The sequence below is a fragment of the Boleophthalmus pectinirostris genome, unplaced genomic scaffold (assembly GCF_026225935.1).
Source record: "Boleophthalmus pectinirostris isolate CB_2022bp ecotype Guang Dong unplaced genomic scaffold, ASM2622593v1 HiC_scaffold_22, whole genome shotgun sequence".
Taxonomy (NCBI): domain Eukaryota; kingdom Metazoa; phylum Chordata; class Actinopteri; order Gobiiformes; family Gobiidae; genus Boleophthalmus; species Boleophthalmus pectinirostris.
This window is the reverse complement of record NW_026571190.1, coordinates 9,875,246-9,902,071: the sequence shown is the minus strand read 5'-3', so window position 1 is coordinate 9,902,071 and position 26,826 is coordinate 9,875,246. Positions and strand designations below refer to the sequence as shown.

The window sequence follows — 26,826 nt, the reverse complement described above, 5'->3', positions numbered from 1 at the left end:
ACATCAAATTAAGGACTCAACAAAAAATGAATAACAAGAAACAGACAAAATTCTTTTCATTATTTTACTGATTTGGCAAAGTTTAAAAACAGCATTTATCATTTCACAGCTTTAAATACAAGAAGCATATTCATTAATGATATTATAAAACAAGTAATGAAATGATTCATAGTCATTAGCTTACATGACATTCCTAAATACACTGACGAGAACAGCGATACCAGGTACTATAGCAATTTCAATATAGCAGGAAAAGTAAGAAAGATACAGGAGTAAATGCTAACAGTAGGTTTGGTCACTTTGCAGAAAGAGAGAACACATTTGTCATGTAAATATGGTCAAAATGAGGAGATAGAGCTAGAAAATTGGCACATTCATAGTACGTCAGGGTGTGCAGTTATACAGTTGCTACACCAAGGACAGAGTACTGTCAGAGAGGACAGAAGAGAGTTAGGGACATGCATCAAGTTCAGGCGTCTTGTCATGAATGGCACAGAACGCTGCCATGTGACCACATGGTGCTGATCCAAATGGCTGCTCACTTTAATACACCTCTCCCTCTCAGTCAATGCTTTTGGCAACAGGAAGTACTGATCTTTAACCAGAACAATCAATATTCCAGTTACAGTCTTTTATAAATAAATATACAATATTATAAGCATCTTCTTGCTTTTCATTTGACAGTTCTGGAATCATGCAGGCTATCTCAACCAACACAAACCTCTGTCTTTAAAAGTATTTCTTCATCCCAAAACAAAAACTGTCTGGAACCATACTTCATCCCATAACAGTACTGAGGCATAACAAGGTTCAAGAGCAGGAAGAGGAAGCGACATTCAGGCTCTCCACAGCCACACTGAAACACTGTAAAGGTCAAAGGTCAGACATGCGCTGTCAGACAGGGAGTCACCACCACACCAGACTCACAGTACAGAGCACAGAGCACTAACACATGCTCACCTGTGCAAGCAAAGAGCACCTGTAATGCAAGCACACACACAGATACACACATACATACACACATACACACGCATACAATCAGGTGGAACAAAGGAGAAACAGTTCAGTCCCAAGTGGTCCTTTGGCCTTCCTCTTCCTTAAATAGTTCAGTGGTCTTTGTCAGAGCTGGTTCATGGTAACATCATGAATGTTAATGTATCTTTGCAGTTTTAGTAGCTTCATATCAGTAGCATTTCCATGGCACTACAGTGGTACAGTGGTGCTAAAACTGGTTCGGCCAGTCACAACTGCAGTCCTGCCACAAGGGCATTAAAACATGGGTATAACACCCACTTTGATCCATCTTCTTCTTCGGTAAGTGCAAAAATCTTCAACATTCTTGTCATTCTTCATCTTCATTGGTGCCTGTGCTAGTGCTGCCCAACATCCAATCATTGGCATCTTCGACAGATCCAAGATCAGTATTCAATGTGAGAATACATTCTACTCTGAGTCGGTGTCAGGAGTCCCCATCAGTCATAAGGGTTTGTCTATCACGGTTACACCTGGAGAAAAGTAAATAAAAAAGAATATTAATTCAGAGGATACAAGCCATTGTGAGGGAACTCTAAATATTGTCTACACACCTGCATAACTTCTCCCTGTGCTCATGCATGTAGGAAGCAGGGTCCACTTGTCTGTGCCAGGATTGTAAAACTCCACAGAGGCTAAATTGCAGCTGCCATCATCTCCTCCCACCACATACAGCAGGTTGTTTACCGCGCACACACCTAGACATCAGCATAGTTAAAACTGAAATGCTAAAAATAGATTCCTTATAAACTGTGACTCTGATCAGAGTGTCTTTACCTGCATTCCTCCGACACATGTTCATGTCCGCGACCTGCCGCCAGCTGTTAGAGGCAGGGTCATAAACTTCACAGCTTTTCCGAACCAAGGGGCCGTCGTGTCCCCCCACAGCATATAGTAAACCTTTCAACACTCCCACTCCTGAAGAGGTTAACATAGGAATAAAATACAATTATAATATGGTATGCACAATTACAGTTTTTATCAACAGAACACCTTTTTGTATATAGGCATGCAAATAAAATATTTTTTTTCTTGCCGTATGTATCAGAATTAGCTTAATGATTTACTGTAAATAATGAGTAAATGAAAAATCAAATTCATCATCTATACATCAGTTGGTACTGCCAATGCATCTATAAAGTTTTTTATAGTTACAATAAGGACCAACAGATTGCTTCTACATTTTGAATCAAGGTTCCAAAATCCAAATTTTATAAAAATCAAGTCACCTCTCACAACAGTCTTTTTCAGCACAAATATGGTCAAAGTGAGAATAACTTAGATACAATCTTTGTGAGAATGACTTGAAAAGATAGTGCCAAAAGAGGCAATAGACAAAAATAATATTATGAATGTAAATTGTAATAAAATTACTAGGTAGAGGTTTATGTATCAAATGTGAAACGACTGTATAATTATCCACAGAAGTGCAGAAATATAACTTGACACCTATTTTTATCTTTGCATTTTAATTTTTTATTGTATACATATTTAAATGTCTATCTCTAATTTGAAACCTGAATTGTTTTTGAAACCTGTCCTTTTGCTTCTTAGCTCTTGACATGTAATTAATGTATATACAAATTCACATACCTGCTCCACTCCGTCTTGTGCCCATCTCGGCGATGTAGCTCCATGTGTTACTTTTAGGATTGTACGCTTCTACCGTGCTCAGACATTGCCTTGTTGCCCCATCATAACCTCCAACAGCATAGAGGATTCCTAAAAAACAGACAGAATATATAAAATTAGGGCTGCACCTAACTAACTATTTTCGTAGTCACTTAGTCACTGATTATTAAATGGCCATTGATCAGTTATTCCGGTTAATCATCGCAGCCCTAAATAAAAAACATAACTCAATTAAAGTAAACATGTAGTACCAATTGGAAAAAAAAAATAGAACAGACTATTTCTTTCAAAGCCCATCTTCCAAGACTGCCCAAGACAGTGTGTTATTTTTATCCTTTTCTTTTATCTATTTTTAACTTGAATGAGAACATGGGAATAGCATTCACCATTGACAACGCCAACTCCCACACTGCTACGGCGAGTGCTCATGGGGAGAACATGGAACCACTCGTCTGTTTTGGAATTGTAGGCTTCAACTGTGGACAGACCTGAAAAAAAAAAACCATTTAGATATCGTATTACTAATATTATTTTAACAACTGTCAATAATTGCTAAAGTGAACAGAACAAACAAATACAGTTGTTTACCTAAGCATAAAATTGTGAAAGGTCAGGTAAACAATCCCACAGTTGTGGAGCAGGTTGTGTTTTGACAGAGTTTCGTAAGTCCAAATTATCAAACCACAAAGGCATTTAGATAATAGAAAGCAAAGACCAATATATCCTGTAATTTTATAGAAAAAGCTTGTTGTACCTGTAGTTTAAATGTTTCAAAATGTATATATGTAATAGTTTGTGCATTAAATCCCATCACAGAAATCACAATTAGATTTTTTTCTGACTAATGATCCATCAATGATTGAAAATAACAATGCTAATTAATCTAAATAGGGTTTGTATAAAAAATTTACCATGGCAACACTGTAACCATATAGGACAAATCAAACAAAATCTGATATGACCAATTTACACCTGAACATGTTGAAAATTTTTGTAGCCTCTCTACAATTAAATCTTTGAATTCATGTAAATAGCCATCAAAAGTTATTTATTCTACCCTCTACAGCTCAAATTTTATAGTATTCTAAAATACTACACACACCACTATAACAAAAACACCTACACATGAAAAATTACATTATAAATATTGAGAATGTATTAATAATCATTATGTATTTTTAACTATTGTTTGTTTTGGATGTCAGATGCTGTATCAGTTGGATACTACAGAATACTAGAGCAATATCATAAAAAAAAAAAAAAAACATTTAGTTGACCCATACAATAAGACAGTTCAATGGAGTTTGTACCCTGATATACTGTTACACATGTGACATACAAGTTGAAGTTACCTGTGCTGCCATCGAAGCCCCCCACAGCGTACAGCAGTCCATTCATCACGGCTGCTCCGAGCGTGGAGCGGCGATCCTGCATACTGTTCACACTGGTCCAGCGGTCCATCATAGGGTCATAACAATCCACTGTCCGAACTCGTAAAGAGCCATTGAAGCCACCAACAGCATATACACAGCCGCTCACGTACACAACACCTGAGACAGAAGTGCATTCAAAGTTTTACAAATATACAATATTAGGAAAAAAACACCCAGAATGTCCCAACACTCCCTTAGACACAATGCAAGTCTATTTTTTTTCCACTAGTTTCAGACCTTTTTGAGCAAGAAAGTGTTGACAATGATGATGACAAAATACAGCTTGTGACTAATGGTGTCCAAGTAGAAAGGATGCACCCTAACAAAACGTTATGTGACTAAATGTGACAACAAAGTAGTCGTATCTACATTACATAAAAAGAATTTAAACTAATCAAGCTAATTATACAAGAAATTGGACAAAAAAGTAAAAAACAGATAGCTAGAAAATAATGAAATAAGCCCATAATTAAATCTAATTTTTGGTGAGAGTTTAAGGGAATCATCAAAAACATTTAGTGATATGTGTCCCTTGCTAAGTACATTAAGTAGATTTTTAGAATAACTATGGATTTGAAAGACAAAGCACATTAATTTTTTTTTAAACTCTTCCATCAAGTTTCCCATTCATGTTAGTCTTTTCCTGCACAGATGTGAATAGCCACATCACATTCCAATCATCCAATAATTCCAGAAATCAGATAATGGTGAGATTTTTGGTTTGCTCATAAACATAGCCACTGTTTATTTGAAGAAGTCTATGCCATTTATTTTTCTTTGTTCCATTTCAAACATTTCTCACATAATCCTCCTTGTCAATGGCACTCATGGGAACTCAAGAAGATAAGATTAGGACCCAGACTATATGTCTTTGTACACTGTTGGAAAAACATGAAATCTTTGCTCGATATGCAGCTGAAACACAATAAGCAACCTGATACATTAACCACACATCCTTTTTGGAAGTTAGGGCAGGAACTAATTACTATTTTAGTAGCCTACTAGTATTCTTTCTATTGTATATTGAGATTTTTAAAATACATTTTTAACCAAATAAAGTTTGAAATGTGGTGACTGAAAGTTTCTAGAAAGAAGATGAAAGATAAAAATCCATTGTTCATTCGTATTATATTAGAACATTTTTTATTTAATAAAGCCATTGTGTTTGAGATAAAACATAATTTTGCAAGTGTTTTGGAGACTATATATTACAGATGATTATAGATATACAATTACTTTAATAGTTGACTACTCATGATTATTCGAATTGGCCCTATTCGCCCTGCAAACTGATCTCAAAGAAGAGAAGCCAGTTTCGACAGAGCAGTAGCAAAAATGTCATATACAGTCCCTGACAAAAGTCTTGTCGCTTATCCATTTTGTAGAAACAAAAGCTTATAACCTGACTTTAAATTAATCAACTGGTTTTAGAAATGTCTCATATGAAAGCTAAAACCCTCCCAAATTATGCTCAATATACTAAAATAAATTTGCTTCACTGAAGAAAGATTGATAATTTAATGAACACAGAAAGGTCAGATTTTGGCAAGACAAAAGTCTTGTCGCCTTGTCATATGATGCACCCAATCCTAGATTACAGCCTCATCTGTGATCAGTTACTGATCAATCAATTAGCGGGTGTGTATAAAAAGAACCCCAGCACACCAGACCTTCACATCAACTGCAACTTGACCTCTGACAACATGCCTAAGATCCACCCTGAGACCAAAGCGTTAATTATCAAGAGGCTGAAGACCAGATCCACTGCTGAGGTGGCTCACACCTTCAATGTGTCTCAGCGTCAAGTACAAAGAATAAGAAAAAGATCTGAAATGACTGATGTTTTTGACAAGCCCAGGTCCGGCAGATCCCGCAAGACAACTGCTCGAGAGGACCGTTTGTTGATTCGAAAATCCAAGGCCAGCCCCTTTTCCACTGCAGCAGAGCTCCACCAGGCCTGGTCACCTCAAGTCCCTGTGTCAACCACAACAGTTTGTAGAATTCTGTCTCGAAATGACCTCCATGGTCGAATCAGTGGACAGAAACCAGCACTAAACAAAAGGCAATTAAAAAAACCGTGTGGCATTTGCCAAGGCCCACAGCCTGCTAAAAGGATGGACACTGGAAAAGTGGCAGAAGGTGGATTTCTCAGATGAATCCTCGGTTGAATTGCATCACAGCCACTGCAAATAATGCAGGAGACCTACTGGAGCCGCATGGATCCAAGATTCACCCAGAAAACAGTTAAGTTTGGTGGCGGAAAAATCATGGTCTGGGGTTCCATCCAGTATGGGGATGTGCGAGACATTTGCAGGGTGGAAGGCAATATCAATAGCCTAAAATATCAAGAAGTATTAGCTACCTCTTACATTCCCAACCATAAAAGGGGTCAAATTTTGCAGCAGGATGGTGCTCCATCGCATACTTCTATCTCTACATCAAAGTTTGTCAAGGTGAAGAAGATCAAGGTGCTCCAGGACTGGCCAGCCCAGTCACCAGACATGAACATCATTGAGCATGTCTGGGGTAGAATGAAAGAGGAAGCATGGAAGGCAAAACCAAAGAATCTTGATGAACTCTGGGAGGCATGTAAGACGCTTTCTTTGCTATTCCTGATGACTTCATCAACAAATTGTATGAATCATTGTCAAACTGCATGGATGCAGTCCTTCAAGCTCATGGAAGTCATACAAGATATTAAATATGGATCTCACAGCACCACTACTTAATTCACTGACGTTATGCAATATATTTTTGTATTTGAAGTAAATTATTTGTTCAATTTTCTGTAGGCGACAAAACTTTTGTCTTGCCAAAATCTGACCTTTCTGTGTTCATTAAATGATCAATCTTTCTTCAGTGAAGCAAATTTATTTTAGCATATCGAGCATAATTTGGGAGGGTTTTAGCTTTCATATGAGACATTTCTAAAACCAATCAATTAATTTAAAGTCAGGTTATAAGCTTTTGTTTCTACAAAATGGATACGCGACAAGACTTTTGTCAGGGACTGTACAATTGCATTTTCCTTGTGTTATTCAATTCAACCAAGGCATTCACAAACACATATTTCCTCTACAGGTAATATTATGGATTACCGTGATGGCAATAGACTGAAGAAATAATTACTGTTTTAGAAGTCTGTTTATTATTACTATGGTGTTACTGTATATCCTCTCACCAGGAAGGCATGTATGTCACTAAATATGAGCCATTTTAATTCATCCAAAAGGAACTGTTTGGTTTTTTGCTTACTCAACTCAATCCCTGGAAACCCTTTGCTCTCCTGTAATCCAGTATGAACTGCTCAGTGTTCTAATAGTCTAGTAATCCTCCTTGAAACATACGATGTGGAAATATCACATATGACAACCATATTTACCACATATTTTCTATGTAATCACAGTTATTTTGGCTGATTATTCAAATCACCATTATTTCATTATTACTTTTATTATTAGGTCTGTTATTTCTTTACAGGTTAATTTTGACATAATATGTTTTATTTTTAATGTTTGCATTTGATGCTTTTGTTTTGCGGAAGAGACAGAGCACACATATTCTGAACTGAAGTTGGATCTGTTATTTTTGTATCAATTGCACAGCCCTACCTGGATTATAATACAGTTTAAGTTTATATTCCAGCCACCTACCTGCTCTGCATCTTCTCGTGGGAAGCTCAGCAACTTGGTACCACCTCTGCTCCTCAAAGTCGTAACATTCCACACTTCTGATGGCCTTGGGAGCTTGTCCTCCAACTACGACCATTACCTACAAAGAACCAAAACATCAATACTCTAATCTATCACATAGTAGTAGCACTGGGACTGTGCCTGGGACCATTTTTCACCTTGGGACAGCAGGCTGGGGTCCTCATCCGAGTGCGTGCAGTTTTCATCAAAGCTCTCTGATCGGCCGGTAGCAGATGATATTTCATAGCCTCGATCAGGTAGTCTTTGCATGCACTGCTGTTTTTAATCAGAGACTCCTCCTCCACGCGCTGAAACCAGATGACAAATTAACAAAAGCACCAATGCAACAGAATGTTTCAATAATAATGGTTTCAATTATGTTAAAATAGCGCATCCTATAATCAGCCATAAGAAATCGTACAAGTGTGTATCTCTACTGATTATAATTGCTATGACATCAGCAGTTTTACAGTCAGTTCTCATTATGGTTTCAGAGTATGGATAGCATTCACGTTAATCATTTCAGATGTTGGGCAAGGGCCTAGATATTTCTGTATGTGATTTAACTGTTTTTGAAAGAAATATGCAGTAAGTACATTGAACCTTGTTAGGGATTGGCTGTACAAACTTGATATATTAATCTCATCCCTTAAATTAAATAGACAAAATGCCATCTACTGAGTTTATTAATGATGCCATTCTGAAGCAAAAAAAAAAAAACTTTACGTAGACAGAGAAGAAGTTATTAGTAAGTAATTAGTTAATAAATATAAACCTATTTCATAACATTAGCAATCTGACATTAATGCTAAATAGTTTATTCTACCATATAATTCTGACCTGCAGCTCATTTTCAAACTATGGATTCTACAATGTTGGGATATAATGTAAACTCAACCTTTTTAGGTGAGTCTGTTCTGTACTGAGGACAACACTTGACTACCTATGTGACAGGTACTATATATATTGAATATATGCAGTATTATGGTGCCAAGTGAAATAAGAACAGAGAAGCAACACTTACTTGCACAAGATATTCTCTGGACAGAAGGGGCAGGCGAACATGTTCCATCAGATGAGCCAAATGTTCTTGACGAACATCCTTATCATGGTTTACCCAAGCTATTACAGCCTCAAAAACCTGTGAAATGAAGATAGATTAGAACACCTGAAAATATAGGAGAACGTCAGTGCTCTTCTTAATGTGGACTACCTTCTCTTCTGTGGGGATAGTGAGCTTATCACTAGCGATGAGGCTTGACACTTGCTCCATACCCAAATTAAGGAACTCTTCACTTCCAACTACTTCTGTAAAATGTTGCTCTGTAAGCAAAAACAAAAAGTTAACTTTTTAGCCTGGATGAACACTGCCATTTCCCAAAAGTAGGCTTCTCTGGTTTCCATATTTGCATTAATTACATTGCTCCCATTCTGTCTCAGAGTCTGTTCCACAGCCCCCAACACACAGGGACTTGAACAGGGCAATAAGAGCTGTCACTCCTCACATGCAGTATAAAAATAGAGATTTGAGCACATAAACCTGCGTAGCTGTTGGCCTGGGCGAGCAGCTGGGAGCAGGCGTGCAGGTCAGCGAAGGCTCGGATTCCCAGACAGTTGGACGGATGAAGCTGGGAGCTCAAGAACTCACAACAAGCCTTTTTCACCTCGGTCAGCTGGAGCAGGCCAGCAGCAGGCAGCAGAGCCTGAGGCACAGGACAGACGGTGGTAGGTGTGGCATTACACACTATGAATCATACATCAAACTCAGGACCATACGATGACACATTTGAGCAATCACATGGTCCTGTCATCCAACAGTCATAGGTCAATTTGTTTAGCTTTATGTATGCATTACTATAGCATAGACAAAAACAATACTGTTTAACAACCCTTCTTACAAATGTTATGTAAAGAATATAAAAGCATATATGTGTGTTGGCTAGTGTCAGCAGTTGGCTGAATTGAACTTGCTGAATGGGTCATGTTCATGTTTCTATTGTGCACAGTTACCTGCACATTGTCCTCTGTGACCTGGATCTCTGCTGTGTAAATGTAGTCCACCAGCAGTCCCAGAGTCCAGCCATCCATCTCCTTAATCCTCACTCTCTTGGCTCGGCTCTCAGTCATCTCCCCTAGACCAACGCACATTTGAGCCAAGCATCATGGGAAAATGACACTAAACAGGACAGGGGAGTCCTCACCTGTGAACATGGCATGGAAGTAGGGGCTCCCAGCTGCTAGAACCACTCTGTGGGCAGATATCTCCACGTCCTCTGCTACTATGGTGACATCACACAGCAGACTCTGGCTGCAACACCAAACCACAGCACTTAATCTCTAGTACTTGTATAGTATATTATCTTCATATTGTTGTGCTGCAGTGGACAGGAATAAGAGCTGAGGTAAAGTGTTCCTCACCTGCGCAGCTCGTTCATGACTTTGAAAGCCTTCCTCATGTGCCGAGGGTTTAGCGTCACAGGACCCTGCCTCTCCACTCCGTCCTCTTTGTCACTCAGAGAGTGTGGACACAGTCTAGTGCACCTGCCAGCAACATCATACAAGCCATAACAAATAAGAGATTGTTAGAACGTACACAGCAATATAAATTACTTTTCATAAATTACTTTTCACATGAGTGACATGCCAAAATGAATCTCTTTCCATTCCTTCATTGTGTAGTTTGTGCCATTAATAAGATGTAATTTTAGCCACCTGCTACCTCTAAGAGTTCATTCAATCACTTCACTGTGAGTGTCCACCGGTCTCTCAGAAAGACAGAGACTGACCAATAGCCAGTCTGAGGTGATTTCAGAACTATGGGGTTTTAGGTGAACAGGCCCAAATAAGAGCACTTCAGATGACTTGAGAAAATTAGCACATTGTAATGTTAAGGACTCATATCCGTTCCAAATGTATTATCACGTGGCACTTGTTTTCTGTCATCAGCACACCCCCACACACATGTCTAGGAGCAGTTAACAAGCTCTGACTGAGCCATAACACACACACCTCCATTATCCCAACAAACACACGCTGTGCACGTCGGCACGTTTGTAAGCGCCTTACGGACAAACTCGCCCTCCATGTCCGTGTAGCAGCCCTCGAGCTCCGGTCAGAGAGCACCGGGCTGGCCGCTGTCTCTGTCAATGCGGCACCATCAGTCAAGGCGCCACTGGAAACGTCAACACACAAGCACACGCAGACAGACGGAGCGTTTGTACTCACAGCGGATGACTGTCCATGATTCCGGGGTTTTTCAGCGGCTGAAAACTTGGCACAGCTGCATGCACCATTCCATATCCACCATGAGGGTTACTGGGGGTCGGAATTCAAACGCAAATCCATGCCACGATCGCGACTTCAGACGCGGCGAGACGGGCGGACGGTAGCCCCATGAAAGCAGCCAGCAGCGGCGGTGACACTGTGTACGAACACGCTGGGAACAACCCGGCTGCTCCACACTGGCCCACCGCTTCTTCTCGGGTGCACACAGGAAGCCAGACGCCGTGAGGAAAGGGGCGATTCGGCACGTTTTAGCCCCCGATCCTCCCAGGTGAGTATGAGTACGAGACAGACGAACAGCGCTACCTGTTATTTTCCAATCGCTGATTAAAACGCACAAACAAGGACCTGACGGCAAAGACGGCACCACGAGCAGCCAAGGCGTCCCAAAGAAAGCACTGTCTCCCTCTATCTGTGGAAGACTGGCCCCTGCATGAGAGCGCATGGGGCCAATCAAGGCACAAAGCGCACTAAAGCGTTCTGATGAATCATGAAGATGATATATGCATTTGTCTTATGTTTAAAAGTCATATTACTATATATTGTTTGACGTTACCCCATACTGAAGCAAACTCAGTGAATTTTGTTCACTGACAATGACAACAAACTTTATTTGAGTCTGATTCTTTTAATATAGGCACAAATGTTGTATTCATCATTCATTATTTAATCCACCATGTATATGTGTGTATTTTAATATGAAGGCCTCAGTGACAAAAGGTTTGGACACACCCCAGCACTAAATGATACAAAACAGTTTTTTACTATGCTGTTGTAAGCCATTACGGTAAACTGTACAATATTTGATATGTGCACTCTAGACTTATTTAAACAAATAATACAAATTAATTCATCATAGATCCCCAGGCATTCACATATTTTAACAGTGAAGGAAGTCCTGTTTATTTTACAATATTTAGATGTCCTAGAGGCATGCTTAGCCTTCACAGAGCAGACTGGGCCCTGCTGCTGCTCTCGTCCTTCTTGGAGTGGTATTTCCTGGCTGCAGCTCTTTGGTTCCTCTGAGCCTCAGACAGTCCATCTGTTCTCTCCTCGATCATCTGCACAGCTCCGGTCACTCTCTGCTCAATCTCTGCCTGCTCTGCTGTCTGTGCAGGCATGCTCCTCAGCCAGTGCTGGTAGTAACCGCGGAAACCATCGATGTGGACCAAATAATTGTTTCTGCATTTGTACTGAAAAAAAAGACAAGACAACAATAAGAGAGAGAGAAAAAAGCAACAGTACAGTTCATATTTGAAAGATCTATTGGGGTCTAAAGGGATTTAACAATTCCCAAATCTCACTTTCAGGGCTGCAAAAAAAATAAATAAATAAATAAATACTAAAATTTTATATAGCCTAGGACTTTTGATTTTTCTGGAAGTTTTAAAATTATCTTGATCCGTTACAGAACAGGTATAAAATCACATGTAATTCTAAAGTAATAAGACATAATGCCTAATGTTGAAAAAAACATTCTCATAAATTATATATTTTTTACTTTTGACATTGAAATAGAATATCACAACATCACTTATTATATCTCTAATGGTTTGACGTGCAGAAGTAATGTAATGGTAGCCTAGAGGGGTCATGAAGGAGGCATCGGGACATTGATCTGTCTTTTTATGTTGAGTTTTTACATGTATTGTAATTAATTCTATAACTGCAGCATGTTGCTGTTTATTTTACCTGGTCATAGTTTGGAGGATACTGAGCAGCAAACTCTAGCTGCCTGATGATGACTTCATTAGGCCACACCTCCTTCTCCTTCATCAGTAACAGAAGCTTTTTCAAGTAAATATAATCCAGTCTGCGAGTGGCTCGACCAATCAGAGCAGAGAACACACGGACATTTGGCCTGAGCCCCAACTCCTGTAAAAAATACACTACTATTAGGTATCACTACTATGACATTATGTGCATTATGAGAAAAAAGGTGTTGATACCTCCATGTTTTCAAGTAACTGAAGAGCGTCCTTCTCCTGGTCACAGCCCAAAGCCAGGCATCCAAAAGTCTGCACGTTCATGCTCATATGACGCCTACGCATAGCACTCAGCACAGCCTGCAACATTTTACACCCATATATATTACTATTTATCTTAGTTGGGCATGTCAAAAGTAGATATATACCTAATTTAATAGAAATCTTCATTACAACATTTCAATTAAAAAAAACTTCAGAAAATAATACTGCTACTGGCCATAATATAAAAACATATAACTTCATAGCTATTTCTGTTGCATAAGAACAATGAGGAAGCAACTGCCATGGACAGACAATTATATCTAATCAGAGACATTGCTGGGTGAGAAGCAGCACACTTAAAGCTGATTATTATCTGATTTTTAAATCTTTATATTTATTTTAATGACATGTAAACTGCAGAATCCGATGTGAGACATCTGAGGAACACTGATTAGAAAAAAATTGATGATTTTGCTGAACATGTCATTTTAATTATCTTATAATAATCTAAAAATCTGATATTCATCAGATTTAGAGAGTGCTTGTAACCACAGCCACTGACTATCCACACGGTTGTTTCTGTCATGGTTCAACCTCTAAGTGTGAGGGAACACTAAGTCAGCTGTTCATTCAGAAATATGGTGGTACTCATGGTTCATAAAACTTAAATTAAATACAATTTTATTTAAATTACAAAATAAAAAAGTCATAACACCACATGGTAACACTGAAGAAACAAATTTTATATTATGTATAATCCATATTATACTGTATAAAATGATGATTATAATGCGTAAAGGAGTCAGTAGTTCAAAGTGTAACACAACTACACCAGGGCATCGTAAGTTCTTCAAGAGTATTTTACACTGTGATATTGATCCCCATTTAGTATCAAAATAAAGTTTGAAATTTTACTATTGCACTATAAAATGGCATGAGGAAAAAGAAACCCTCATCAGCATAGTGCTATTAGGTTTATGTTTCCATTATCTCACCTGCACCGTCTCCATATCTCCTGCTTTTGCTGCTCTGCGAATGACAGAGTTGAAGAAGGCCACATCCAGTTTGATCTGGTGTTGCTTGGCTGTTCTCAAGAGCAGGGAGAGCGCCTGCAGGCTGGGCTCGGCCACATCCGCCAACAGGGTCAGAGTCTTCAGGTCTGGTTTGAGTCTTCTGACCTCCATACTCTGCAGAAAGCCCTGAGCTCCTCCAATGAGAGCCAGACGATCTGAAACATTCTCCGTGGCACACAGAGAGAGGACACCAGCATTTTTACCTTCAAATACATCCAGTAAGTTAGGACTATTAGTGTTCTCCTCAACATTAGCAGGTGGTGAATGTATTTGATGGTCTGATATTTGAATAAGAGCTCCATCTTGTTTCATTACAGGGTTAGGAGTCTTTGGTTCTGATTGGATAAACAGTTCCTTTTCTAAAACATCTACATCAATGATGTTGTTTTCAGGCAACGGAGTCCTTTTCTTTGGTCTGTCTCTCTTAGGAGTCTCTATAGTGCTGAGCAGTACAGCAGAGGCCAAAGCTGGGTCCCCTATCCCACAATCCCTTGCAGCACGCAGCAGGAGGGTGTAGTTCTTTGAGTCCGGATGAATACCAGATATCAACATTTGACGCCAGATCTGAAAAAAAAAAAAAACAGTACACATATAAGAAAATTTGTAGGAGACATAAAAAGAATAAAACCTGGCTACACAACATTGCTGAATCCAATGTGTATCACAGTTTTAAAAAGTAAGTACAGAGCAGTGGCTGTTCCTAGTTTGTGACTTTTGTTCACAGACAATGGCAATAAAACTGATTCTTGGTATAAAGGGAGATGATTCATCTAGTTTTTGAGGGGCAAAACAGGTACAGGAGCAGTAGCAGAAGTAAAGTAAAGACATTCACAATACATAGAATATACAAAAATATATTTTAAAAGCTTTGAGTGGGTAAATCATAGCATGGTTAAGAGCTTTTAAATGTTGGTTTTGAGTAATATATTCCCTTTAAACCTCTACTAACATATTTGGAAATGTATCAAATTCTTGCATTAGTCTTGCTGTTCATATTTCAGTCACTCTGAAATGTCAGTGCTTCTGGATGTGTTTAAATTGTGTACTGTGAACTGAAACTTAACTTGAAAATAAAGTACAGTAACTGCAATCATATTGTGCAGGCCCACTTACTTCATTAATTCTTAAGAGTCAAATGAGCTCATGTTATTACCTGCAAGGCCTGTCTGAACCCAGAGTCTTTGTCCTTCACACAACCCATCAGGAGGTAGTGAAACGTCTCCGGAGTCACAACATGGCCGTTCTCCAGCATCTCCTGTACGCAGACACATTGGGCAAAAACGGTATTAGTAAAGATTCCCACCAGTATCCTTCACCTATATACACAGTATATCCATGTGTGTACCCTCAGAGTGTGCAGACAGGCTTGGAGGTGGTTGGTGACTGCATGGACCTTCAGGAGAGCGTGGTACGTGATAGTGCTGAGGGGGTAGTTTTTCCGACGCAGTTCCTGTTCCAGCTTCAGAGCCTGTTGGAGCCCGGCTTGTTTGAATGGGCACTCGGCGCAGGCATTAAACAAAGCCGTGTAGGTCGCATCCAAAGGCTCCAGGCCACGCTTTTTCATCTATGAAGGAAAGGAAGTTAAAGAGCCATTTTTTATGCTTTTATTTTTTGAATGCTTTTATTTCATGAGATCAGTATTTCTAATGTATTTTATGATCATTTTAGTAGCAAGTCTAAACCAGTCTAGTAAACATGTTATGTCAAATTTAGGCAAATAAAAAAGAGGGACTAGGTGGAAAAGTGGTCTTAAAATTTCATTCTGAGGCAAGACACTTCACCCATGTCTTAATGTGGAGTGCGAGTGATGTGCTGCCAATCATTACTATTATTATATATTACGGCCCTACTACAAATATAAACTCCAGTCTGTTGCATACATTTTCAAGAATAAGTACATCCTTGGGCCCCATATGTCTTTTTCTGTTTTTTTTTTTTTTTACTGACACATAGCTTGTATGGTTGAAGTGATATTAAGTAGCATACATCATTATAAAGTTTGAAAGCCTTCTTGAGCTGCCCGGCGCGCCCACAGCCTCCGATCAGCACACTGTAGTTGAACTCCTCAGGCTGCAGCCTCTCTCCCTGCAACATGTCTTTACTGAACAGGTCCAGAGCCTCCTGGAGCTGGGACACAATGGAACACAATGTCAAAAGACAGAAATGCCTAAATGTTTTACAAATTAGATGGGAAAGTTTAAGGGTGCATTCACATTTGTAGGGGTTTGGTCCTGTTTGAGCTCATTTTAGTCCTGATGTAGACTTGGTCTGGTTATGTTCTAGTCTTTGTTTTGTCCAGATCCAGATTTAGTTTTGGGTTTAAGTCCTGATTATGTGTGTGCAAGTGTGAAAATAAGACACTGGAGAAGAAAGGCTACACTTGAGTCAAACAGTTATATCTATTGTGAATTAGATTGTTTAAATATGGCGACTAAAGGCTTCTATACTGATATTATTTACACAAAAAAATTGGATTTAAGAAATCTACAGGCAACTTGTCATTTTGTTTACTTAAGGAGCAAACCCAGATCTTACCTTGTTCTCTTTAATCAGCTTCTTGCACTGTAGAAAATACCAGTAAGGCGTATTGACCCTCTTCTGCCTCCTCACCATTTTCTGTGCATTTTCCCCGGTCTCCTCCTCATCCTCATGATACGCACTGCTTTTCCTGTAAGATCTACGAGTGGACAAGGACCCAGACAGCGAACCGAACCCCGTCTCCTCCTCCCGCGGGTCCATCTCCTGAGGTACTGCTCTCTCTGGTGGATCCGAGGCCGAGATGGACAGCATTCTTGTGGGTACAGCACTTGACATGAGCCGCAGATGGGGCAGGAAGAGGCCGGGGGTAGGAGCTAGTGCCCTGGCTCCTCGTGTCTGATGATCTGACCTCTTCCCAGCTCCGTGTAAGGTCCGAACACCCAGAGCGATCAGAACAGACTGCCCGCTTCCATTACGCACACAACGCACCACAGACTTAAACATGATTTTTAAAAATTAAAGGATAAAACTTGACGATTAGACTACGCTTCATACACTCCGTCACTCGACTGACAGGGCGACGCCATGTTGTTTACCAAACACGGAAGGCAGGACTAGTAGATAGCAGAGTTGGATGAGCGCTACGCTTTAGTGACTGGATGGCAAATCGATTGTTAATACCTGCGTCTAAGAATGCTTTCATAAATTAGGAATGATTTATATTTTACGTGAAAAACTGCAACTTTTGTGTAGCCTTTTCAGTGACTTTTAAGATATATATGTCTTTAAATTTGTTGTTGTTTTATCTAGGTTTAAATAAAATGGACTTTATGTCATGTAATGTTTGTTTTGATATTTGCATTGTACATTGTTACCTGTTTTGACTGTAATGGTTTGTGTATTCTACGTGTTGTGTATGACAGCTGTAACTTAACTGTAAAGTGTTTTATAAATAAGTTCATATGGTATATAATCCTTAAAAACTTCAAAAAGGGCTGGCTGCACATAGAAAAAATACTGAATGAGAAATCAAAAAGTTGGTGCAGAAAGACAGCTGCATCTCTGATTGTCACCCCAAGGGCATCTGAGCCTTAGCCTACTTGCTACCACCAATACAATACTATTGCATACAATACTATATTTGCCTGTGTATTGTCAAACTAATTAATTGGTTTGGACTGTAAAGAAGCAACACATAACAACACTTGTACTAAAATTGTAAACTTTATTCACTGTAGCACCTTGAGTTGAGCACCAATCATCATATACAGACTCTTGTACAGAGTTAGTATGGTGACAGATGTGGAGGCTGGGCAACATGACTCTGAAAAAGGGTAACTGTGTCGAGCAGTGTTAGTGGGATATCCCTGATGACCGAAGGCAAGTCCTCGTGGTGTAAGGGGTAGATGACCACACTCAAGGCTGGGCGCTCAGCTGAAAACCTGACATAAAATGATACATGATTTACAATGCTATGCCAATATCAACAATAACCACAAGTGGGTAGAGTAGCCAACATTTGTACTCAAGTAAGAATAATTTTTAGTTATCACTTGAGATGAAGTAAAAAGAAGTGACCCAAATGGTCACGCAACTTATGAGTTCATGTAATTGGTTCATGAGTGCATGTAATTTATGAGTTTGTGTAACTGGACAAACATTAAATAATGCACAGATTCTGGTATTTTCTGAAAGAAACAAAATACTGACACTAATCATATCTGAAGCACCAATGTTTGAAACATTTGTCACTGGTAAATTTGCTCACATTGAGAAGAGTAACCAAAACTTTTACTCATGTAAGAGTACCATTACCTGAAATAATATAATAACTAATGGGTATAAGCAAAGGTAAGTTGTCAGAAAACTTGTGACAATCACAGAAGTTTTGTTTCCAGCCTTACCTTTCTATCAGTGTTTTCTGCAGAGTGCGACAGGCCACCAGAGTCCCTCCCATGAACAGATGGCACATGACCACAAGGCGGCAGCGCTCCATGAAGGTCTCTGTGGCGGTGGGGTCAAATGTCCCACTGCGGGAGATCAGACAGAGACGACGCAGGAGCGGGCAGCAGGACAAGGCTTCAAAGAACGCACTGTTGGCACTCAAGTATGGCTGCTCTAACCTAAAAAAGAAGGTATAAAAACAATTATGATCCAATGTAGTCAATAAACCAAATGTAATAAGACATAAATGTATCAATTTCTTCAAGGTGAATTGTAAAAAAGTAAACATGTTACAAGTTAAAGTTGTATTGCATGAAAAGTCACAAATGTATCATATAGCCTAGGACAAACACTGCTTTATTAAAATGGGTAGTCTCACCTGAGTTCTTCCAGCTGTGTGCAGTTTCTGAGCGTCTCCTGCAGAGCTGGAGCATAGTTCATTGTCTTAACTGCTCCAATGTTGGCCAGCGACAGCACTTTCAAGTTCTTACAATGTTTGGCCATGTGTACCAGCCCTGTCCCTTTCAAAATCCCTGGCAGTCCAGCCAAAGTCAGGCATCTCAATCTTTTTAGGCCCTCCAGAGCTGCTATGTGTGCATCTCCCACTCCTCTGGCCCAAGCACACATCCCGCGAGGCTCTACGCTGCTGCGAGTGCACGGCTCCAGTCTGGGAAGAACTGACACGAAACCAGGACCAATGACCTCCAGTGTCTCTAAAGTCACACAACCTGTCGTCAGCTGGGCCAATCCTGAAGTACTGTCCACTGAGGAAGATTGTCCCGTGTCTGGTTTGTAATTCTGAAGGCCTACTCTTGCGCATTTCTTTAAGCCAAGTAAACATGATGATGGAGAAGTAGTGTTTGAGCTGTTATTTGAATTCACTCCATCGGAAAGTGCACATGCGGGTAAAGTAAGCGAGCATAGTTTTCTCAAATTAGCCAAACTAGAGCACAAATGAGTTTCATTATTCAAACTGGGCATCTTTTCATGGTGATAGTGAGTGTGCATCAAGTTTAAGTGCTTTAGATTTGAGCAACCAATTGCCAGTCGACTCAAAGTGGAAGCTAGTAGCTGGTCATCAATGTTTCGGCAGTCAGAGTACAAAACATGATTGATTCCGCTCAGGTTTAAGCTACAGAGCTGGGTAGGATCACTTATTCCTCCTTCAAGAAGTGATTGGAAAACTTGGGGCCACAGTGCAGGGCACCGGCTGAAACTCAGATGGCGAGGGCTGTTTCCCCCTAGAGCAAGCTTCAGTGAGGGGGGGTCCAACCATGTCCGAGGGAGCTGCAAGGCCTCCAGATCACCCCTCTGTCCCAAGCTCTGGGCTAGGGTTCGAGCAGAGGGCCAGTGGGCAGGGTTTGGACCAGGGATGGACACCAGGAAGACTCTGAGATGCCCAGGAATGTGGACACTGAAGACAGCCAGGTACAGAAGCAGCAGGGTCTGGTTCACCTGGGACCAAAATATGAATTATTTCCAACATGGTGTTTAGTGTTTTGCCAAGGACTAATACAGAAACAATTACCGGTATATTAACTCCGAAACATTATTAAAAACATTTATATGGCAAAATGTATCGGACTTCTCAATGTAGAATGTTTCAAAAATGTATTTTATTAAAATGTTATGTGTTGTGAACTTGAGTTATAACATAGCTGATTAGCAAGATTTCTTTACACATCATGGTCATACCCACACCATTAAAAAGCACTTTAGGCCACTGCAGTTCCCCTCACCTCTCCTGGGGCCAATCGAGCGGTGAACTCTTCTAGCTGTTGATAATGTGGCACGCTGCTCTGCCCCACCATCAGCTGACAGGACACACCCACGCCCTCTCTGGTCACATCCGAGATATCAAACTGCAGCATCAGCCTACAGCAAAAAAGTAGAACAACAGAATTTTATTTGAATACACCTTACTTAGTGTTATAAGATGACCTCAACTACACTTTGCTGATATATTTCATACTAAGACAGATGATGAAAGAATTAATGTCTTAGAGTTTAAAGAAAGAGGAAAATGGCAATTGCTTAGTAGTAGGATGTACAGACAATAATTTGAAAGCTGGGCAAGACATTTCTCCTTGGCTCCCTCCTCTCTTTAGATACCTGATGTATATGTGTGTGTTTGGCTAAATCACTTTCCCTCTCACAATGAAAATTCACCCGAGACTCATGTATGTTAATTACAACTTATTGTCGAAAGCAAATACATACATGATAACACAATGTTAATGTAGGTTTCAAGGACCATGACGTTAAATCATGCCTTGGAGTTAATCAATGCCATTCAACCAAAATAGTAAAATGTCCTCCGAAGTCTGAACCCTTCTCCAAACCACATGGTTCAATTGACTGGCTGTGGACCTCTCAATTAAGAAGACCCAAGCATATCATTGATTTATCAATTTAAAATTACAAAATCTCAGTTCAAACTTGATTATAAGTGAGTACTTTGTAATAAGTATTAGTAAAACTGTGAAATAATCATGACGTACTTGCGGAGCTTTGCACAATACGGAACAACCCCGTAGCTGGGAGTGAGAAGAGACTGTCTTAGCTCCGATAATCTGCTGAGTGTGTCCACAGCCTCTGAGCTGAGCTGAGAGGAACTGAAGGTGGAGGTGACGTCAAAAGCCAGGCAACGCAGGTGAGACAGAGAGGAGAGGAGGTGGGACAAACGGACTGTGGTCAGCCTGCATCCTGTCACGTCCAGCTGGGTCACCTCTCTGCAGCGGGATAGGTGCTTCAGAGTGGAGCCCGACAGCCAATAACAACCGTTCAGGCTCAGAGACTGCACGTGACTGGACAGCTTCTCAATGGTACGCACCACCATCATGTCATTGGCCTGGTAAGAGAATAAAATTAAAAGACAAATTAAAGTCATTTTAATCAGCAGGTACAATTGCAAAGTGGTTTATTGACTGATCTTATTCTTAACAGTTTGGAATATATGGTTTGGTGCGCTATGTAATTTTTCTGGTAGAGGGGTTGCTACTGGCTCGTCTCCATAGAGATTATTACTTTGCCTGGAATATTCAATGGCATGACAACTATGAATCTCTGTGGACGCAAGTGGGTGAAGTCACTGGGTTCAGTTATAGGTCTGGTTCAGATCTGTGGAGAGGTCAGCCCATTTACACTAAGAATATATGTTTTTCATGGTGTTTGGGGTAATAAAAACACCCGCTATTGTGTAATTGCAAGATAGCTCATTTTAATGCCATACTGTGGACCATTCTTGGCAAAGTAATACAATCTCTATGGAAAACAGAAGGTGTCACAACCCTCCATCAGAAAAGTGCACAAATTACATTTATAGAATTATATAGGTTGAGCATTGTTGCCCATAGCTATGAACTGTTGAGACTATAAGCAACTTTCATACCAAATAATGGTCTGAGAAGCAGACTTGTGAGAGAAGGGTCTTGTCATAGCAGAGTGTACGTAGCTTGTGGCAGACATTGGCCACGTTGAGTAGCAGGTCACAGACTGGGAGATGGTAAAGAATACAGAGCAGGATCTCATCTGAGAGGATCAAGAGGCCCACAGAATCTGCACTCTGCTCCCCCTCCTCTTCACAGGCACCCTGAGTGAAGACACACTGTTGTACAGTTATAAAAGGCATTTTAATGTAGTTATACTTTAACTTTCTCAGACTATTGCACTATAGGTATAAGTATTAAACAGTTCCCCCAATAATTATTGCAACAGCCTGAGGCTCAGATTTAAAGGCACTTCAGGCCTCTTGAATACTTGAATTGGCCATCTTTGAAAACGATTCCAAATCTCATCTAGAAAATTTAAGAGAAAACACTAAATCACAAGGATCGATCCATGGTGTGTTGGTGTCACATACTGAAGCTACGTGTCTATCTAACAGTTGCTCTGGCCTGGATCTTCCTCTGAACACACCTGTGCACTGTGTCCGTCCATTGTTCCGGTGTCCCCTCACTCTCTCATCGTTTACCACTTCCAGTTCGTCCTCTCTGGTCAGAGCTTTCACGTCCAGTCGTTACAGTACAACTACAACATTAACGACAATCGCTGCTGTTTCTGCTGCGGAAGGACTTTTTCGATGCACACTGTCGGAAGATTTTACTGTGACGGACAACGAACTTCCTGCTGAGTTTGAAAATAATTCATGGATCGTGATAAATGTATGTATTTGTACTGATATATTTATACATTTATATTTAATGTATTTTATTTTAATATTTCACAACAATATGGACCATAGCATATTTCTCTTTTATTTTATTTTATTTATTTTTTTATTATAGAATCATGACAGTGAGATGAAGCATTACACCACGTTACGTTGACATCTGAATAAATAAACATAAATTATGACTGGCGCCATCACCTGTTATTTTAATAGAAACATGCACGTGACCCACAATAAATAGCGAAACCTTGAAATCGCCATAGGCCACGCACAAGGTCAACGTTTTTGGTGATAACTGTTATTAGCAAACAGATAACTTCATGAATGCACACCAGGCAGCTCCTCTCATGGAGGCTTCTCTGCACATGTAAAATTCACTGACGTAAAAAATAGTTGCCTCCATAACGCCCCTAGTGTTAAAATGTTTTATAAAAAGCCCTTAATCTTGACCTTTACTTCTATAATACCTAAAAAAGAAACCCACACCCTGATTTGCTGTGTAAAAAACAAGAGTAACTGAGATAAGCTATGTGGTCAGGTTCGCGTTTGTATGCCACAGATAACTAGTGTGAGCATGTTTTTGATTATTAAATAGGGATTAATTATTACATGAAGGATGTTGTGTTTCCTTCATGAGGACATTTCATGTTTACAACATGTTTCTGCAGAATAAAAGAAAATTAACTATAAAATGAACAACTAATGCATAATAATTTTAACAAGGTAAGGATGAAGGAATGTAACTATCAATTGTTTAAAAGCTGATTTTACGGGGCTAAATCATAGCTAGAAAAGAATCCAATATAAATGCCTTGATGAACATTTTCAACAACTTCAATCAAAGCAGTGATGTTTCAGCTGTAATTGAATAAAAAATGCACTCAGGCCGTCTCTGAACAGGTGTGCCATGGGAAACCCTGACCAAGAATCTGTGTTTTTAATGGTACCAAGTACTAATGTTGTATATAAAAACATCATTTTCATTATACAGTTTTTGTGTAACAGCAACCATGTTACCTGAATTACTTTCCCAATATGTAAAAAAATCGACATTATTTTTACTTCTACTGGACCCCAAAACAAAACTGCATTTAAATTTTTAAGATGGCACATACCAAAAGGTATGAAACTGTATTAGAGCACCTCAAGCTTAAGGAAAATACTTTTTGGAAAACTTTAAAGAATTTAAATAAATAAAAACATAAATATACATGCATGTACATGTACAATGTACGTTAATTGAAGCCCACTGGAATACAGTACTTTATATCCTCATTTGATCCTTTATGGCCCAAAAATTCTTAAATAACTACAATTGCTATTAACTAATCATTTTAATTTAAAGTTCTAGGGGGGAATTTGGCAAGCTGCTTTTTAAATTTTGATACAACTTGCTGTATAAGACACATTTTCAGACGTCGCAAATTTAAATTTTGCTTTTTTCAACAGGCTGCAGCTATAAAATGATTCCCAGGAACCTAATTAACAACCTAGAAACAAAATTTGGGGAATAACTTTACTTTACTTAACTTTGCTTGTACTGTGCCTAATTGGGTTTGTCACAAGGCCTTTAATGAATACTGAACGAATTACATGCATTGCAATCTATTGAAAGTAGTTTGATTTAATATCCCAGTATTAAAAAAACATTTACATAACTCAAAAAAAAAAAAAACAGTTTAAATAAGACAATACTATCTGAAATGATAGCTGTACAGCTGTGTGTTCATGTATGTAAAAAGAGGATTGTTCTGCTCAGTGCACAGTGTACTTAGTCCTAGTGAAGTTCCAGTTACATTATTTATCCATCTTTTCTTTCTAAAAGTCTAGTTTTCCTAGGGTTCATCAGTCTGGAACAAACACGCAGGGGCCACATCCATAGTGAACTTTACCAGAAAGATTGTCTTGTCACTTCCACAAATATATGCAAGTGCATTCCTCTTATTGGATGGTGGCTGTAGTGCTCATGTATTAGAAAAAGTTAGTTTGGTTTTAAGGGGGCAGGGGGCAGACTGGCAGAAGCTTGCTCCAGAAAAGCCAGTGGTCCTGGTGGAGGCAGATCTGTGGGCTTACGCTGTTGTCCGCTCACATCCTCAAGCACTTGCTGCCAGTGGTGCAGTTTGGCCAAATGTTTCTGAACCAGCAATTCTTTCCGCTGCAGCTCATTCCGTAACTCAGACACATCCTGAAGTGAAATAAACATGGAATAATATTACAGTAATTCTAAATGACTTTCAGCTTCATAACATGCTGAACCCACCTCCTTCACCACCTGCTCAGGTTTCTGCACTGACAGTTGAAGTCGTTTCTGCAAAAAGAAGCACTCTGTCTGTCGAGCCACATCCAGAAACTTCTGGATGCACTGATCCACACCTGTAATAAAGGGAAGAGGGGCAGATAAAGCACTGACATGCTAAACAGCATGAGAAATTACCAACCACTCTGTGCATACCAGTTCGAATTTCCTCTTGGTCAGTCCCATTCACATAATCTTGACTTACAAGGGATGCAAAGCAGGCCTACAAAATGAACACCAAGTATGTAAGCAATAAAGCAGCCAGCCACTTGTGGCATAAAGATTGCGATTGCTAAAATATGTAATCATGAATATAGTATAAAACACAGTTAGGCTACACAAGAGTAAAATGCAAAGAAAATAACAATTGGACTACTGACAGTTATTATGGGCAATAAAAAATATATATATATGATATATGTATGATAACAAAATAAATAAATTGTATTGGTAAATACTCAGATATAATATCTCAATTGTCACAAATGAAATTCTCTGTCCTCTCCTTTCTATCTCTCTTGCATTTTGTTTACGCATTCACGAGCATTTAAATAAATTTACTCAACACAAATTTAATTTATGAAGTTATTATAAATTAGTAAATCATTTTTCTATAATCACATGATTTGCCTATTGCATATTTAATGGTGTAAATATTTTGTACTATTTCTAGACCTATCGTTTTTAAGACATGTCTGTAGGAATTTAAACTTTTAAAAGGACCCCAGAAAGACTAGCTGACCCTCGGTTACAGCTAATGGGGATCCTAATAAACAGAATATCCCTGTATTGAAGAAGTGTGTATTCTGGATCCCAGGCAAACAATGTGTAGTGTATCATTGTATCATACAAAAACTTTATTGAATGTGGTCACAAAGAAAATAAAATGATTAACACGTGTATCCTACAAACTAATAGGCAGATGATCGTGTTTATGTCAAATGCTATGATTAAAAGAGTGATGATGCTAACGCATTTAGCACATGTAGACTATCCCCATACCTCGAATGAAGCCTCCAGTTCGTCGACCAAAGTGTTGCTCCCAGGCCCCCTCGGACCTGGAACTCCGGGACCAGGAAAACCCGGCTGACTCGGTCCACCCGGACCACCAACGGGAATCTGACCAGGAGCCTGCTGCCCAGGAAACATTCCACCCATGGAAGACGCCATATTGGTGTAAAGCTTTTTTTTTTCTTTTGCGCGTATGTCCTACACATGCGCAATGGTGTTCACTATACTACTGACAATGGTCCTAACTGCATGCATGATTATATTATAAACTATTTATAAATAGTAAATAATATACTCATGCATTTTAATAGATTCGTGAAATTAACTGCATGATGAACAGATACTAACCCAAATCTGACTTAAAATTACGTAAGGACATACAAACTGCACAATTTAATGTGAGTATTCAGAAGGATCCTAATCAGAGAAATCAGATGTTTGTTTGTTTTTTGTGGGTTTTTTTCTCAAAATACGATAAAATGTAATGATGTAACCGGAGCGACTTCTATGAAAATACCCCACAAACAAATGCATTTAAGGACCAGTTGATCTATAAATTGAACACAACTACTTTGACATGGTAACACCAAACATTAATTTTTTGAGCAAACAGACCCAGTGACCCAGTACCTTATGGTATAGTAAAAGTGACTTTTCCTCCATGGACAGAACTTTTCTCACAGAACCTGGAAGAGAGTGGAATATTCGAGCGCGAAGACACCCATCAGCTGTTGGGTTCTGACGTCATTACGCAGAACTGTCGCTCGGCACGGTGATTGGACAGTTTTGTGGATGGGGCGGGAAGTCTCTAG

General features: G+C 39.4%; 4 protein-coding genes across 8 annotated transcripts; all 4 read right to left on the bottom strand.

Annotated features, from left to right (window-relative positions):
• Positions 1-50: 50 nt before the first annotated feature.
• klhl2 (kelch-like family member 2) lies at positions 51-11,471 on the bottom strand. Of its 2 annotated transcripts, none has more exons than XM_020932959.2 (15): positions 11,015-11,471; positions 10,208-10,330; positions 9,991-10,097; positions 9,800-9,921; positions 9,330-9,492; positions 9,003-9,112; positions 8,814-8,930; positions 7,948-8,097; positions 7,751-7,868; positions 4,017-4,214; positions 3,051-3,152; positions 2,626-2,754; positions 1,810-1,950; positions 1,587-1,730; positions 51-1,505 (listed from the first exon to the last, which is right to left on the bottom strand). In XM_020932959.2, the coding sequence occupies exons 1-15, from the start codon at positions 11,080-11,082 to the stop codon at positions 1,477-1,479; spliced, it is 1,821 nt and encodes a 606-aa protein (XP_020788618.2). In that variant the 5' UTR covers positions 11,083-11,471; the 3' UTR covers positions 51-1,476. The 2 variants fall into 2 exon arrangements, with proteins under 2 accessions (XP_020788618.2, XP_055014576.1); XM_055158601.1 differs by lacking the exon at positions 11,015-11,471 and adding an exon at positions 10,414-10,618.
• Positions 11,472-11,679: 208 nt separating this feature from the next.
• On the bottom strand, positions 11,680-17,666 carry ptcd1 (pentatricopeptide repeat domain 1). Its single transcript, XM_020932965.2, has 8 exons — positions 16,650-17,666; positions 16,101-16,241; positions 15,460-15,678; positions 15,268-15,369; positions 14,037-14,678; positions 13,021-13,137; positions 12,764-12,946; positions 11,680-12,264 (listed from the first exon to the last, which is right to left on the bottom strand). The coding sequence occupies exons 1-8, from the start codon at positions 17,094-17,096 to the stop codon at positions 12,016-12,018; spliced, it is 2,100 nt and encodes a 699-aa protein (XP_020788624.2). The 5' UTR covers positions 17,097-17,666; the 3' UTR covers positions 11,680-12,015.
• Positions 17,667-17,797: 131 nt separating this feature from the next.
• Positions 17,798-22,651, bottom strand: fbxl18 (F-box and leucine-rich repeat protein 18). Of its 2 annotated transcripts, none has more exons than XM_055158330.1 (7): positions 22,455-22,651; positions 21,928-22,143; positions 21,038-21,387; positions 20,276-20,411; positions 18,916-19,991; positions 18,497-18,715; positions 17,798-18,034 (listed from the first exon to the last, which is right to left on the bottom strand). In XM_055158330.1, the coding sequence occupies exons 1-7, from the start codon at positions 22,473-22,475 to the stop codon at positions 17,878-17,880; spliced, it is 2,175 nt and encodes a 724-aa protein (XP_055014305.1). In that variant the 5' UTR covers positions 22,476-22,651; the 3' UTR covers positions 17,798-17,877. The 2 variants fall into 2 exon arrangements, with proteins under 2 accessions (XP_055014305.1, XP_020788595.1); XM_020932936.2 differs by having other exon boundaries at positions 21,928-22,128.
• Positions 22,652-24,257: 1,606 nt separating this feature from the next.
• Positions 24,258-26,766, bottom strand: med28 (mediator complex subunit 28). 3 transcript variants are annotated; one of them, XM_055158333.1, is made up of 5 exons: positions 26,645-26,766; positions 26,006-26,137; positions 25,160-25,226; positions 24,968-25,080; positions 24,258-24,892 (listed from the first exon to the last, which is right to left on the bottom strand). In XM_055158333.1, exons 1-5 carry the CDS (start codon positions 26,675-26,677, stop codon positions 24,689-24,691), a joined length of 549 nt encoding a protein of 182 aa, XP_055014308.1. In that variant the 5' UTR covers positions 26,678-26,766; the 3' UTR covers positions 24,258-24,688. The 3 variants fall into 3 exon arrangements, with proteins under 3 accessions (XP_055014308.1, XP_055014309.1, XP_020788645.1); XM_055158334.1 differs by having other exon boundaries at positions 26,006-26,134; positions 26,645-26,751; XM_020932986.2 differs by lacking the exon at positions 26,645-26,766 and having other exon boundaries at positions 26,006-26,626.
• Positions 26,767-26,826: the final 60 nt, after the last annotated feature.

Coding starts and splice junctions, on each gene's coding strand:
- klhl2 (XM_020932959.2), bottom strand. CDS start 11,082: ATGGTGCATGCAGCTGTGCCAAGTTTTCAGCCGCTGAAAAACCCCGGA. Junction 10,098..10,207: donor GTCATGAACGAGCTGCGCAG/GTGAGGAACACT, acceptor TTGGTGTTGCAG/CCAGAGTCTGCTGTGTGATG. Junction 2,755..3,050: donor GGGAGTTGGCGTTGTCAATG/GTGAATGCTATT, acceptor TCTGTTTTTTAG/GAATCCTCTATGCTGTTGGA.
- ptcd1 (XM_020932965.2), bottom strand. CDS start 17,096: ATGTTTAAGTCTGTGGTGCGTTGTGTGCGTAATGGAAGCGGGCAGTCT. Junction 13,138..14,036: donor GAGATATGGAGACGGTGCAG/GTGAGATAATGG, acceptor AAAATGTTGCAG/GCTGTGCTGAGTGCTATGCG. Junction 12,265..12,763: donor ATCCTCCAAACTATGACCAG/GTAAAATAAACA, acceptor CTTTTTTTTCAG/TACAAATGCAGAAACAATTA.
- fbxl18 (XM_055158330.1), bottom strand. CDS start 22,475: ATGGACGGACACAGTGCACAG. Junction 19,992..20,275: donor CTCGATTGGCCCCAGGAGAG/GTGAGGGGAACT, acceptor TTTTGGTCCCAG/GTGAACCAGACCCTGCTGCT. Junction 18,716..18,915: donor ACACAGCTGGAAGAACTCAG/GTGAGACTACCC, acceptor CTTCTTTTTTAG/GTTAGAGCAGCCATACTTGA.
- med28 (XM_020932986.2), bottom strand. CDS start 26,173: ATGGCGTCTTCCATGGGTGGAATGTTTCCTGGGCAGCAGGCTCCTGGT. Junction 25,227..26,005: donor AACTGGAGGCTTCATTCGAG/GTATGGGGATAG, acceptor TTCATTTTGTAG/GCCTGCTTTGCATCCCTTGT. Junction 24,893..24,967: donor CTGAGCAGGTGGTGAAGGAG/GTGGGTTCAGCA, acceptor ATTTCACTTCAG/GATGTGTCTGAGTTACGGAA.